Source organism: Aethalodelphis obliquidens, unplaced genomic scaffold, assembly GCF_003676395.1.
Source record: "Aethalodelphis obliquidens isolate GAN/ISIS:26980383/991018 unplaced genomic scaffold, ASM367639v1 scaffold13, whole genome shotgun sequence".
Taxonomy (NCBI): Eukaryota; Metazoa; Chordata; class Mammalia; order Artiodactyla; family Delphinidae; genus Aethalodelphis; species Aethalodelphis obliquidens.
The window spans coordinates 38,025,823-38,039,001 of NW_020837957.1; the positions used below are offsets into that span (position 1 = coordinate 38,025,823).

General features: G+C 34.3%; 1 protein-coding gene across 2 annotated transcripts in view; it reads left to right on the forward strand.

The window, feature by feature from the left end:
* Window positions 1-13,179, forward strand: part of LOC113624567 (pancreatic alpha-amylase) — a 66,657-nt gene that overhangs the window by 28,641 nt on the left and 24,837 nt on the right. For both annotated transcript variants that reach the window (XM_027114511.1, XM_027114512.1), the window contains one exon: window positions 8,373-8,445. In XM_027114511.1, the coding sequence (XP_026970312.1) occupies window positions 8,373-8,445 (73 nt within the window). The remainder of the gene's footprint in view (window positions 1-8,372; window positions 8,446-13,179) is intronic.

Genomic DNA, 13,179 nt, shown 5'->3' on the forward strand with positions numbered 1-13,179 from the left:
AGAAAGCAATCCCACTTACAACAGCATGAAAAACAATAAAATACTTAGGAATACATTTAACCAAGTAGGTGAAAGACCTGTACACTGAAAACCGTAAGACACTGATGAAAGAAATGAAGACACAGGTAAATGAAAAGATACCCCATGTACATGGATTAGAAGAATTAATTTTGTTAAAAATGTCCATAATACTTAAGGATCTACAGGTTCAACATGATCCCTATCAAAATTTCAATGGCATTTTCACAGAAAGAGAAAAACAATCCTAATATTTATACATAACACATGGTTTATTAACAAGTTGGATATTTGCTCAAAGGTGATCCATAACAGATTTATTTGATGGGCTAAAGTCACTAATATGCTCCATCTATATTGTGTTGTATAATATAGTTGAGCATTGAAATCCCAGGAGAGACTACATTCAGCTAGTAATTAGGGGATGTTTGTAAAAGTGCCACCAAAATGGTGAAGGAGTGGAATGCTTAGGAGTATGAAAAGTGAAGGATATAGAGAAGATTTATAGGCCCCACCATTAGAAATCAGACATGCTCCCAGAGAAACTAGTGTTGGTGTTTTTGTCCTCAATTGCATGATATCTGACTAGGTAATATAAAGACTCACTATTAAATGTTTGGCAATATACGAGCAGAAAGAAGAGAAGACCACTTTATTTGTGTTAGTTCTGGAGAGACTACTTGTTTTCTATATATTTACTCTATCTATAACTAGGTACTATTGTGAAAAAAGAAAAGAGAAAGAAAGCATTGTGTTTTTAGTGAGGAAGATGATGAGGTTGGGAGACTAGTCAGGATGTTGCTAGTGAAAAATGGGGAGAAACTGAATATAGGCAGTGTTGTAAAGATAGAAATTAAGGAAATAATCCTTACAGTATTCAGGAAGTAGAATTAAAAATGTTTCCTGATTAATGTAATATAGATGGTGAAGAATGATTTAAGAATAACCTCTAAAATTTGTGATTTAGTATAGAAGATAGATGGTGCCATGACTAAAAAGGAGAACATGGTGAATATGAGTGGAGAAGAATTAGAGAAGAGTTGATAAAGAATTGAAAAGGAATAAAGAATTGGAGGTGAATGAAATGGAATAAAGATGATAATTCAGGTTTGAACACATGAGTTTCTAGGTAGTGATGTTCAGTGGGCAGCTGAACATATAGATTCAGGCTTTATAAGAAAAATCTTTGCTGCATATACGTATTTTGGAGTCTTCAATATACAAGGTAGTTGAGGCCTTATGTGGAGTTTTACTTATATTTATAGAGTGAAAAGAAAGGAAAGGAATGGAAGGAAGGGAAGAAAAAGGAATGGAAAAGATGGGAATGGAAACAGTGAAGGTTTGGAAAAAGGAGTTTTAAAGAGGATAAGAGATAGCTATGGAGCTCAGAACTAGGACTTACTGTAACAAAAACAAAAGAACTAAAATAAGGAAAAGAGTCATAGGAAACATATAGGGGCAGAAGTGCTGGATAGACAACTGGTTACCTTGCCATTGGTGACCTTGGTAGTATCAGTAGAGTGGTGCAACTGGAAATCTCCTCTGTGAGAATCATATGGGGGAGGATTAACAATTTCAAATAACCCTGTTTAGAAATCTAAGCTTAAATAGAATCAGAACATAAAAGTAATTTGAAGACAATATACATGATATGGGCATTATAGAGTGTACGTGATTTTGTAAAAGAAATGTATGTTTACAAGGAGATTAGTAAATGTTTGAAAACAAAGTAGTTTTATAGATTTTAATTTAATTGTATAAATTTTTGAAAGTTTGTGTTTTCACAGTACTGTGGCATTTAAATTTTTTAGCTTTGCAGAATTGCTGACTGAATTGAAATAGATAGCTTAGGTTCTCTGATTTCCATTTAAATGCTCAACAAGCTGTCACAAGGAAGTAGTTTTGCACGATTTATAACAACTTTAAGACATTTGCTGCTGTGCTATGACTACATCCAGTTATACGAAATATGACTTTCAAAATTACTTTTTTCCATTACCTGGACAAGTTAGGGTTAGTATAGAAGGAAGTGGCTGCCTAGATGTAGGAGGCTAATACAGTTTTGAACATTTGATATATTCACATAAATCCTCTGCACACACACACAAAGGAAAAGTTGCAGCAACTGTTTCTTACAGATAGAACTTAATTAAAAAGAAAGAGTTAAGTTTTCAGGGTTGCATTTTCTATTTCCAAACCAGATATTTTTATTAAGTGGCAGTTAGAGTTCTCAATATTAACTATTGAATTTCAGATGATTTCAATGCAATGAAAACTATGGCTAGTTCTTATCTTCCTCACCCCAGTCAACAGTATTGTAATTTAATCTTTTCCTACAATATCTAATTCGGTAACCAAAAAAAGCAATCAGTAAGAGTAAAATGATAGGAAAATCAGTTAAAAAACTGTTTTTCTTTAAATTTTAAGCTCCTTGAAAACTGAGCATCTTTTTCTCTATGATCCCATGAAGGCTGAACAATAATAAATATCCACTGAATTAAATTTTTTAATTCTTTCATCAATGCTCTTAATCTTAATATATTTCAAAATTCTTGGAGTCCTTTTATTACACTGACAATATGAAATTTAACATTAACCTGAACGATAACTGGGTCTTATCCTCTAAATAATTCTTTTATAGCAAATAGATGTTTTTCAGACATTAAGTTGTTTTGTAATTCATAATTGTAATTTTAAAATAATCTGAGGATATTTCCTCCCTAAAGACTGCTAAATATAACCTTTTCTCTAAATCCACTGATACTTTAACACAGAAAATTAAAGAGAAGTGTGTTTTTTTTCCCCTAAGCTAGATTTAGTGGAAATGGGAGAGATTAAAGAAGAAATTCCTCATTACATAGGTTGTGAGAAAATAGAAAAATTTTCCCCTGGAAATCTGTATGTGGATGAATCACGTTCCCTTTTTACAATAAAAGACAATTATGATCCAGAAGCAGAAAACATATATTTACAAACTGGGAAGACAGTAAGAATGAATATGAAGGGTGAAGAATTAGGGCTGTTCATAATCATTTCAATTTGGATTTCCCCATAATTTATGTGTCTGTTTTTTAAAATTGGTTTTCATTTATACCAGAAAATATATTTATTTATTATCTAGATCTATTTCTGTCAATATAAAAATTCAAATGTGAAAGGACAATGAATAAAATTTTAAAAATTAAGGCTAAAGTAAAACTACACCTTATTTTTAATGTGTTTTAAGGAAGGAATTGGAGAAATATTTACTTAGCAGTTTAAAATTAATGAAGATTTTAGATTTTTATTTCAAAATTTAGCAATGAGCAATCAGATGTGTCACATGTAATCCTCTTATATTTTTTGAGGGTGAAAATAATACTGAATGTAGCAACAGAAAGTAGGAGAAAAAATTGGACAAAAACAATACAACGGGGCTTCCCTGGTGGCGCAGTGGTTGAGAGTCCGCCTGCCGATGCAGGGGACACAGGTTCATGCCCCGTCCGGGAAGATCTCACATGCGGTAGAGCAGCTGAGCCCGTGAGCCATGGCTGCTGAGCCAGCACGTCCGGAGCCTGTGCTCCACAACGGGAGAGGCCACAACAGTGAGAGGCCCACGTACCCCAAAAACAAACAAACAAACAAAAAACAAAATAATACAACGGTGTTCTTTAATCTTGAATATTTTTTTTTGCATGACTACTTACTAACATAAAAGAATATGGTGTCATATATATTACCTATGATTCAGTTATATAAATATATACAATGTAGGATTAAAGTAAATGAAATTAAAATTCATAATTCTGGGCATATTTATAATGCTAAATAACAGTATATAAAACAGTATGTAGTAATGAGTATAGCATAAATAAGCATTTAATTATTACTTATTTTTCTATGAATAATGTTATTATGAAACAGGGAATGGGACGAAATGAAATTTGCAGAGTAAATGATGATACTGAGTCTGAAATACATCCATTATACCTATGCTGGAATTTATCTGGTTAAATCAGTGCTCTGTTTACACATTGCTGACCATCTGCTCTGTCACCTAAAGTGATCCGGTTATGAAACAGTATCCAAAGATATCTCATCTTCTGTTCCTTGTTATTTCTGCATGTCAACATAACTTTAACCAGCTAAAAAAAGTAAATATTCACTACCAGCTTAACCTCTAGGATATGTTAATGAAATTATATTTTAGATTCATGGCAGCATATTAAAACCTTTTATAATTAAAAGTAGTCATTTATAAACTTGCTACATCTTCTGTCAGAAAATGAAAGCCACTTTCTAAGTAACAGTAAATATGTTGTTAAATAATGACTAGTAAGTAAACTTTAAAAGTAAGAATTTGGTAGCAAAGCATGTGAATATATTTATATAAATATATGTATATATTTAATATACATACAAATTACAGGGAGAGATAGTGAAGGTAAATTATTCAAAGAAACTGTAACAGAAAAAAGCCAGATCTGACTCCATGTTGGATCCGTTTCTTTTACTTTAACCTTTGCTTCCCGTTGCTTTTGTTCACTAAAAGGATACTGTCTGTACATAATGGCCTGCCTCAGGGAACCCTCCCCCTCTGCCTGAATGTTAAACCAAAGTGCCTTTGTTCAGGGAAATATCTGTGGATGGCTGCAAGAAAGGTGAAATGAACACATCCCCTCCCTGAGGCTGGCCATCCCAGGGGATATTTGCAAAACTATGACCTTTTTACTTTACTTCCTCATCCCCTCCCTCTCTCTGTGCTATAAAAGAAACTGGTATCCAGACCCCCATAAGATGTTTTTTCGGAGACACTAGTCTGCCATCCTCTTGGTCTGCCGGCTTTCTGAATAAAGTATTCCTTGCCTCAACACCTCATCTCCGATTCATTGGCCCGTCGTGTGGCAAGCAGAGCGAGCTTGGGCTCGGTAACACAAATACTTTTCTTGTAAAGTAATAACGACATGTGGAGGAAGCCCTGACAAACCAAAGGAAGAGAATAAATTGACCTTCTATGCAAGAATCTAATGGACAAAAAGTCTGCACGTTTTCAATATGGACAAAAAGTCTGCACATTTCGCTAGATTAGCCTAGGGGAAAAGCACACTTTAATTTTCTGTGTTAAAATACCAGTGGATTTAAAGAAGGGGTTATATTTAACCATCTTTAGGGGGCAAATATCCTCTTAGATTATAACTAGACATGAATTACAAAACAGCTGAATGTCTGAAAAATATCTATTTGCTATAAAAGAATTATTTAGAAGATAAAACCCAGTTATCTCTCAGGTTAATGATAAATTGCATATTGCCAGTGTAATAAAAGGACTCCAAGAATCTTGAAATATATTAGGATTAAGAGCATTGATGAAAGAATTAAAAAGTTTAATTCAATGGATACTTGTTATTGTTAAGCCTTCATGGGATCACAGAGAACAAGAAGATGCTCAGTTTTCAAGGAGCTTTAAACTTAGAGAGGAAAAGTTTTATGACCAATTCTCCTATCCTTTCACTCTTACTGATTGCTTTTTTGGTTACTTGTTATTCCTTTTATGGTCTAGTAAGAATTGTGAGAGAATAGAAATTTTCTCTTTTCCAGAATACCTTCCTGGTTTGAAGTACTCTGAAAAGTGCCATTCTCTACTATTAAATTTATTTGCCAAATGTTTGTTTCTTGAGCCTGGTTTTGTCAGTCTTTCTATCTGATTATATGTTTCTCAAGAGCAGCAGTCAGAACCAATGGCTATTTTACGAATTTTTATAAAGCCTAGGAAAATGTTTTAATATAGTGACTGCTTAAAACTGTTGATCATTGTTTGTCTGATGATTAATAAATAAAGGAAAATTGACTTTTTTCTCGTTAATAAGTGATTTTATAAAGTGCCCTGAAAAACTCGAAGTGCATTATTTTCCTCATCATATCATTATATGGTGTAAGTAAACAGAGTCGGTTAAAAATAAAGAAATAAGGAGCAGAATTATGTTGAAATAGCTTGTCACAAGGTGGCACTGCTGTCTCAAATATGAGGCTATATCTACCCTTTCTCTTCTTCGGGGTGATCTTTTAAAATATTTAAAATGCTTTGAAAATACTTCGTATTACCTTAAGGAGTTTAGATCTCAGATAAACTTTTAGAGTAGCATCCACAATTAGTGTTACCTATTGGCTATAATTTTTGCAGATTTTTTTTTTTTTTTATCAAGATGTGTAAAATTCCCAGTCTCAAACATCCAACTTTGATTGAATTTAGATATACTAATCTAAGGGAAAAAAATAAGCAGACAGACATATTTCAGTCCATAATACTTCTATTTTTGACTTTCATCTCTTCTTTATTGACTTCTTAAGAAAATAATCAATTTCATAAAAAATCATTGTTAGGGTGTGACAATCAACTTTTGTCCATTAAGTTAGTAATTACTATTATTTCTAGGAAAGAGAAAAGATTTAAGATTCTGAATTGGTATTTTGAAAAGAAGGCAGTGTCATAGAACTTACTACCAAAGCACATCTCATATGCACAAAGTTGAAATCAGAACTGAGTAAAATACCATCACACGCTCTTACATTCTCTGTGAGAAATATTCATTGAGGCTTATTTTCACTGTACATATGATTTCTCTAGCTATAGTTACAAATACAGAGTATCACTTTTTTACATGAATGCAGTACTTTCAGAATAAAGTATCTAAGCTATAGAAGCCAAAAGGTGAGAGCTGATGCTCATTAAGCAGGCTGGAAAGACTAATAAGAATAAACGTTTGCTAAAGGCAAACAGTCACCTTCATAAGTTTAAAGAGAAAAGAATAATGCTAAAAACAACCTTCCTACCTGAAGTTACCAAGAGAGATAGAAATAGTTTAAAAGTACATTTTTAGAAAGAATAGCAGAACAGCTTTTAAGCTCAACAAATTGTATGTTCTTAAGGAATAATTCAAGTTACAGTTCAAACCTTGAATGAACCTGCTTGCCATAGGTAGATAACTTGTGTTTGTCTCTGGATTTAACACATGGTTTGGTCATGCTAGCATGCACGGAAGGTATACCTTCTGCAGTTAGTGTGGAATAAGCCAGTCCTCTGAATATTATTTTTTTATTTATTTATTTTTTTGCAGTACGTGGGCCTCTCACTGTTGTGGCCTCTCCCGTTGCGGAGCACAGGCTCCGGACGCGCAGGCTCAGCAGCCATGGCTCACGGGCCCAGCCACTCCACGGCATGTGGGATCTTCCCGGACTGGGGCACGAACCCGTGTCCCCTGCATCGGCAGGCAGACTCTCAACCACTGCGCCACCAGGGAAGCCCCTGAATATTCTTATTATTAGTTACTTGGAAGTAAGAAGAAGAAAGAGGAAAAAGAGAAGAAAATAAGACTAAACAAAAACACAAGTCCCTCCAGTTAGAGATTCCTACATTAATGTCACTTTATCAGAGAGCCCCTTCCTTGACTACTCCTCCCTCTTTACCCCCAGTACGCAGACATGGCAGATATAGACTTGCGTGTTATGTCTCCCTCACTAGACTATAAACTCCATGAGAGCAGGATTATTGTTTTGTTCACTACTGCATCCTCAGTGTTTCAGACACTTAACACATAATACGTCTCTCAATAAATATTTGTTCAATAAATGAATGAATTTTCATACATCATGGATATATAGATATAGTTGCTTTATTTCATAATAGTGAGCAACCTGTAATAGATATTTATTAAACATGAATTTTGGGTGCTATTACTAGACAATGTTTGAAATCTGGCTTTACCTAACTGACTAAAACTTTTGGATGTCCTGTATCATTTTTCTCTAATCAATATGTAACATAGAACGTACAAGAAATATGTCGAAGTTTGAGGAATCAGAATATTTGGGCTGTGGCCACAAAGGGGACTTGTCAAGTGGCATTTGCTTGGTAAATTCATCATATATTAGTTCTGACTTCAGTCTTAGACAGACAAACATTCAATCTTCTTATTCAGTCTTCTTACTGGAGATAATAATATTTCCTGAATGATAATTTAGCCAACCAGAACTTCTCAAATTGGGGCATGCTTGCCTCCTGGGAATAGCTGGCTGAATGCCATAGCCACTCCCATGGAGATGAGAGCAGAAAGGTACAGATAAAGTGAGGCAGAGAGCTTTGGTCTAGGCCTAAGCTTAGGCAGGCTTCCAAACATTTTTCTCTACATGCTTCTATGGACAGAGATTGGGAATATAGCTTGAAAAAACTAACCTTGAATTCTAAGAATGTAACTTAAATATCTTTACATATTTTATAGTTTACTTCATAATATATCCATGTTTCTTTTTAAATAAAAATAATATTCTGACCCTCTTAATATCAAAACATGATGCTCTGGGTTGCTGTTCTCTCCCAGCAAGGGTGTGTGAAGCCATTTGTGTGTGGACTCAGATACCACTGACACACAGTGAAATAGAGTACTCAGCTTGGTAAGTGTGATTTAAGCCAACATTCATCCATTTATATATTTCAGCCACAAATACTGTGCCATGTGCTTGGGAAACAAAGATAAGCAAGACAAGTTTGAGTAACAAGCTAATAAATAAGTACAATGTGGTAATTTCAGTGATAGAGGTGGGCATAGGTTGCTGTGGGAATTGAGGGGGTGGTAAGTAGTTGAGCCTGAGTTAAGGGAAATTTTATTAGGACAAGCTTCCTAGATGAGTAGGATTCAACAAGCAGAAGAGACAGAGTAGAAGAGGCATGAAGAGAAAAATTAAGTGTATTTGCAAAATCCATCTTTACATAGAGGTATGCCTATTACCATGATGGCTATATCAAGAATTTGAACAAGAGTATTCCTAGAAAACATTTAAATGAACATTGCTGAAGTCTACTTCCCCCATTTTTTTCCATTTCAATTAAAAATCTGACCTTGTTAAACGGCACTTTTTTCTTTAGTTATTTAATACTTCAGTCTTGCTGGCTACGAGTTATTTAGTATTTTCTCTATTTATTCTAAGACTTTCTATCAATATATTAACTGTTCTTTTTTTTCTGAAAGACAGATCTCACTATAAATGTATCCATCAGTTGTAAGGTGATCCAGATTTGAGATGTTAAACTGTTTAAAAAGTATCAAATAATGAAGGAAAAAATGATGTTCCTGTCTTACTTTATTTTACCAGAGTGTATCACTACTCTGATTATACAGTATTTAAATTTCAGAGAGTAAAATTATTTTACGTTCAAGCCCTGAGTAGCACTTTACTGTCACTTTTGTATACTAGGCTTATATTTGTCATTATTAATATTAATAAATGTTTTGCTTTCAAAACTTTCCCCTCTACCTCTGCATCTTTCTTTGTGGAGGAAGTGAGGAAGAGAAGGAAGAACGTAACAGGAGTAAAATTATGTTGAAATATGGAAAATTGCTGTTTCTTGAGATTATTGTTGGTACTTTGGGTACCATATTATGTAGTCTTAAATGATGAAGATAATGTAACCCAACATATAAGCATAAAATTAAGCTTAGATAGAAGTAAACACCTTTTCTCCCACCCACCTCTCCTAGTACACTGATGTAGTCAGTGTGATCAAGTGTACTCTCAAGAGACTATGATTAGCTTAATAAAACCCCAACCACATGCTACTAAATGGTATAGATCCCACCAAAAGAATTACTGGAATAGAAAATCTGAATGTCTGACCCTCAAATAAATAAAAGAGTCTAAGATAATGAAACATCATTGTGTTAGGTCAAATTCTAACATGGTCTTCCAAGATTCTCTCACATGGGGGCTTCTGGATATGATGGGGTATTTACTCTCATGATTAGGTTATCTTACATGAGACAATGACTTAAAGAAAGCAAAGTTATCTGAGATAGACCTGATCTATCAGGTGAGCCCTTGAAAGTGACTGAGTTTTTGAAGAAAGATTTTGATGTGAGGGAGGTTCTCAGGCTTTGCTGGCTTTGAAGATGGAGGGGACCATGTGCAAAGAATGTGGGAAGGCTCTGAAGTGTAGTGGGGTCATTTGTTGATCCAGCAAGGAAACAGGGACTTTAGTGCTCTTGCTGCAAGAGACTGCATCCTGCCTCAGCCACACAAGTTTGGAAGAGAACTCTAAGCTCCAGATGAGCACGAAGCTTGGCTAAAACCTTGATTGTGGCTTTGACTTGAGATGCTGAGCAGAGAGCCTAACCTCACTCTTTTGGACTTCTCACCTACCTAACTGTATGGTAATAAATGGGTATTGTGTTAAGCCACTCTTTGTGGTAATTTATTATGCAGCAACAGAAAACTAATACAATCATGAAGACCAGTCTGAATAACTAAGCAACCTCTACCTTCTGCCTGGCACATACCAGCATCTCCCCACATGCAGTCACTTCTATCGGGCTTTTCTCACTTAACTAAAATTCTTTTCCATCTTAAAATAATAATAGTTAATATTTATTGATTACTTTCAACCTGCAGTACTGAGATATATGTGAATTATATCCTTCAGTTGTCTCACTGACCCCACATAGATGATACTATTTACTATTTCCATTTACTGAAGAGGAAACTGGAAGAATTAGATTTAGTACTCATCCTGATATGGCAAGTTGTTTAATACACACAGTGAGTTGGGATAAGAATCCAGATATTCTGATTTCAGACTCCATGTGCTTTGTTTTAGAAAATGAAAATAATGTAAAATTTTTTAAAAAATAGTGAAATTCCATCAGCAAACAACCACCACTGTTAACGATTTAGTGATCATTCTTTAGCAAGATTCCCTCAACAAATACACAAATGTATAAATTTGTATAAGTGGAGTCATATATAAATGTCCTTTTATAAAAAAAATGGCTATTTTCTTATTTCTTCTTTTCTCTATTTCCTCCCTTTCCTTTTCAATCAACTCTATTTTTATTTACCTTCTCACCTTGTTCCCACCCTAAGTAATAAATAGCTTTGCACTTCTTTCTATATGCTTGTGTTATACAGATACATAAAACAAAATTTCCTCATTTTTTGTGTATGTGTATATATATATATATATATATATATATATACTTATACATGTGTGTCTGTATATTTGTGTAATTTTTAGATGAGGTGTAATTTGTGTAATTTGTAAAGATGAGGTTATTTTATATAAAGTTATCTGTTTCCCTTCTTTATCACTTCAATATATGGCCACACAGAGCCTTGTGGAATATATTAAGGACTTTATATTATGAGAACAATGAAGAGTATTAAGCTGAGAAGGTGTCAAGATTGGATTTGTTTTGAAAAATTATCTTGGTTGCAGAATAGAGGAAGGTTGGAGTTGATGCAGGAAGACCAGTTAGTCATCTATTTTGGTGGTCCAAGCAAGGAATTATAGCGGTTTAGATTAGAATAGCAGTAGATGGTGTTAGTGAGAGGTCAATGGATTCAAATAGATATGTAAGAAATAAAATCTATAGGCTTCGGTGGAGGATTTGATAAGGAAAAGAGAGTTGTCAGTGATGTTTGTCAACGATTGTTTCCTAAGTTGTCAAAGATGTTTCCTAAGTTTCTAGAAAGATGGATGTTGGTTCCAATTTACTGAGTTGGTGCCATTTTCTTCCTGTTTTCCCCCTACTTGAGAAAGGCCAAGTTTGATCATAAGTTCAGTATGATTTTTAGGCTACAGAAATAGTAGCACAAGATAGGAAATGGGTAAACTCACAGGTGGCATGGCTAGGCCCTTTATCTGCTCTCACTCATGGGCATTTGAGGAATTCTTCAGCTGCCCTTAAGTGCTCATTCTTATGGATTTCCATTGAATTTTACCTGCTCTCTCCTTGAGGAAAGGAATGGATTTCTGTCCTCTCTGTAATGGTTTCCTCTCATCTCAGCTCTGTTTAGACGATTTTTTATTCCAACCAAAATAATCTTGCTACCCAGACTGGAATACACTGCAGAGATCTTCACTTAAAATTTTATACATTTTTTTTCTAATTACAAAAGAAATGTCTATTTGCTTAACATGTATACAGAATAATAAAGAATATAGAAATAAGTAGAAATCTATATAGTCTACTATTCAGTCATACTACCTGAATAGTGCCTCCTAAATTGTATAATTTGGAATCCTATATTGACACCTACTGTTAGCATTTGTGCTTTTACTTCCATTTTTTAAAAAGCAAAACAAAACACTGAGGAAGAAAATATACTGTATATTCATTTATACATATTTTCCCCCAATGAATACACTATGAGACATTTCCTAGTTTCATTTAAATTTAGCTACAACAAAGAAGCTGAGACAAAAAAACCCATAAACTTAAAAGATACCAAAGTACAAGTGATGATCCCATTTTTACAAATAAACTGTTTTCATTTCCTATACCTACAAAAGTGAGTCAAAAAGTGAAATTGCAATAAAATGCAATAAAAATGTATCATAGAAATTGTCAAATCATGAAATGATCAAATGGTGAAAGACACGGGAAGAGTGGATAGAATTTGTAACTAGCTATTAAGAGATCTGAAGTTTAAAATTCCTTCTATCACTCATAATTCAGAAAGCAGATGTACCCAGGGTTAGAAAGTATAGTCCCTACCTTTCTTGATTACTCTCATTTCTTCCTATTTCTCCTCCAAATTGGAGTATGGGGGATAGAGATAGCAGTATTTAGTGAGAACCTGTAATTTCCAAGATATTATAATATATTCTCTTATAATTTTGTACAATGAAAATTTTACAACATGCACAAAAAAGAGCAAATAATATAATGAATTCCATTTGTTCATAGCTTTAGCAATCATCATTATTTTCCTAATCTTGTTTTATACATTGCTGCCCTCCCCATTTTTTGTGCTACACTATTTTTTTTTTAACATCTTTATTGGGGTATAATTGCTTTACAATGATGTGTTAGTTTCTGCTTTATAACAAAGTGGATCAGTTATACATATACATATGTTCCCATATCTCTTCCCTCTTGCATCTCCCTCCCTCCTACCCTCCCTATCCCACCCCTCCAGGGGGTCACAAAGCACCGAGCTGATATCCCTGTGCTATGCGGCTGCTTCCCACTAGCTATCTACCTTACGTTTGGTAGTGTATATGTGTCCATGCCTCTCTGTTGCTTTGTCACAGCTTACCCTTCCCCCTCCCCATATCCTCAAGTCCGTTCTCCAGTAGGTCTGTGTCTTTATTCCTGTCTTACCCCTAGGTTCTTCATGACATTTTTTTCC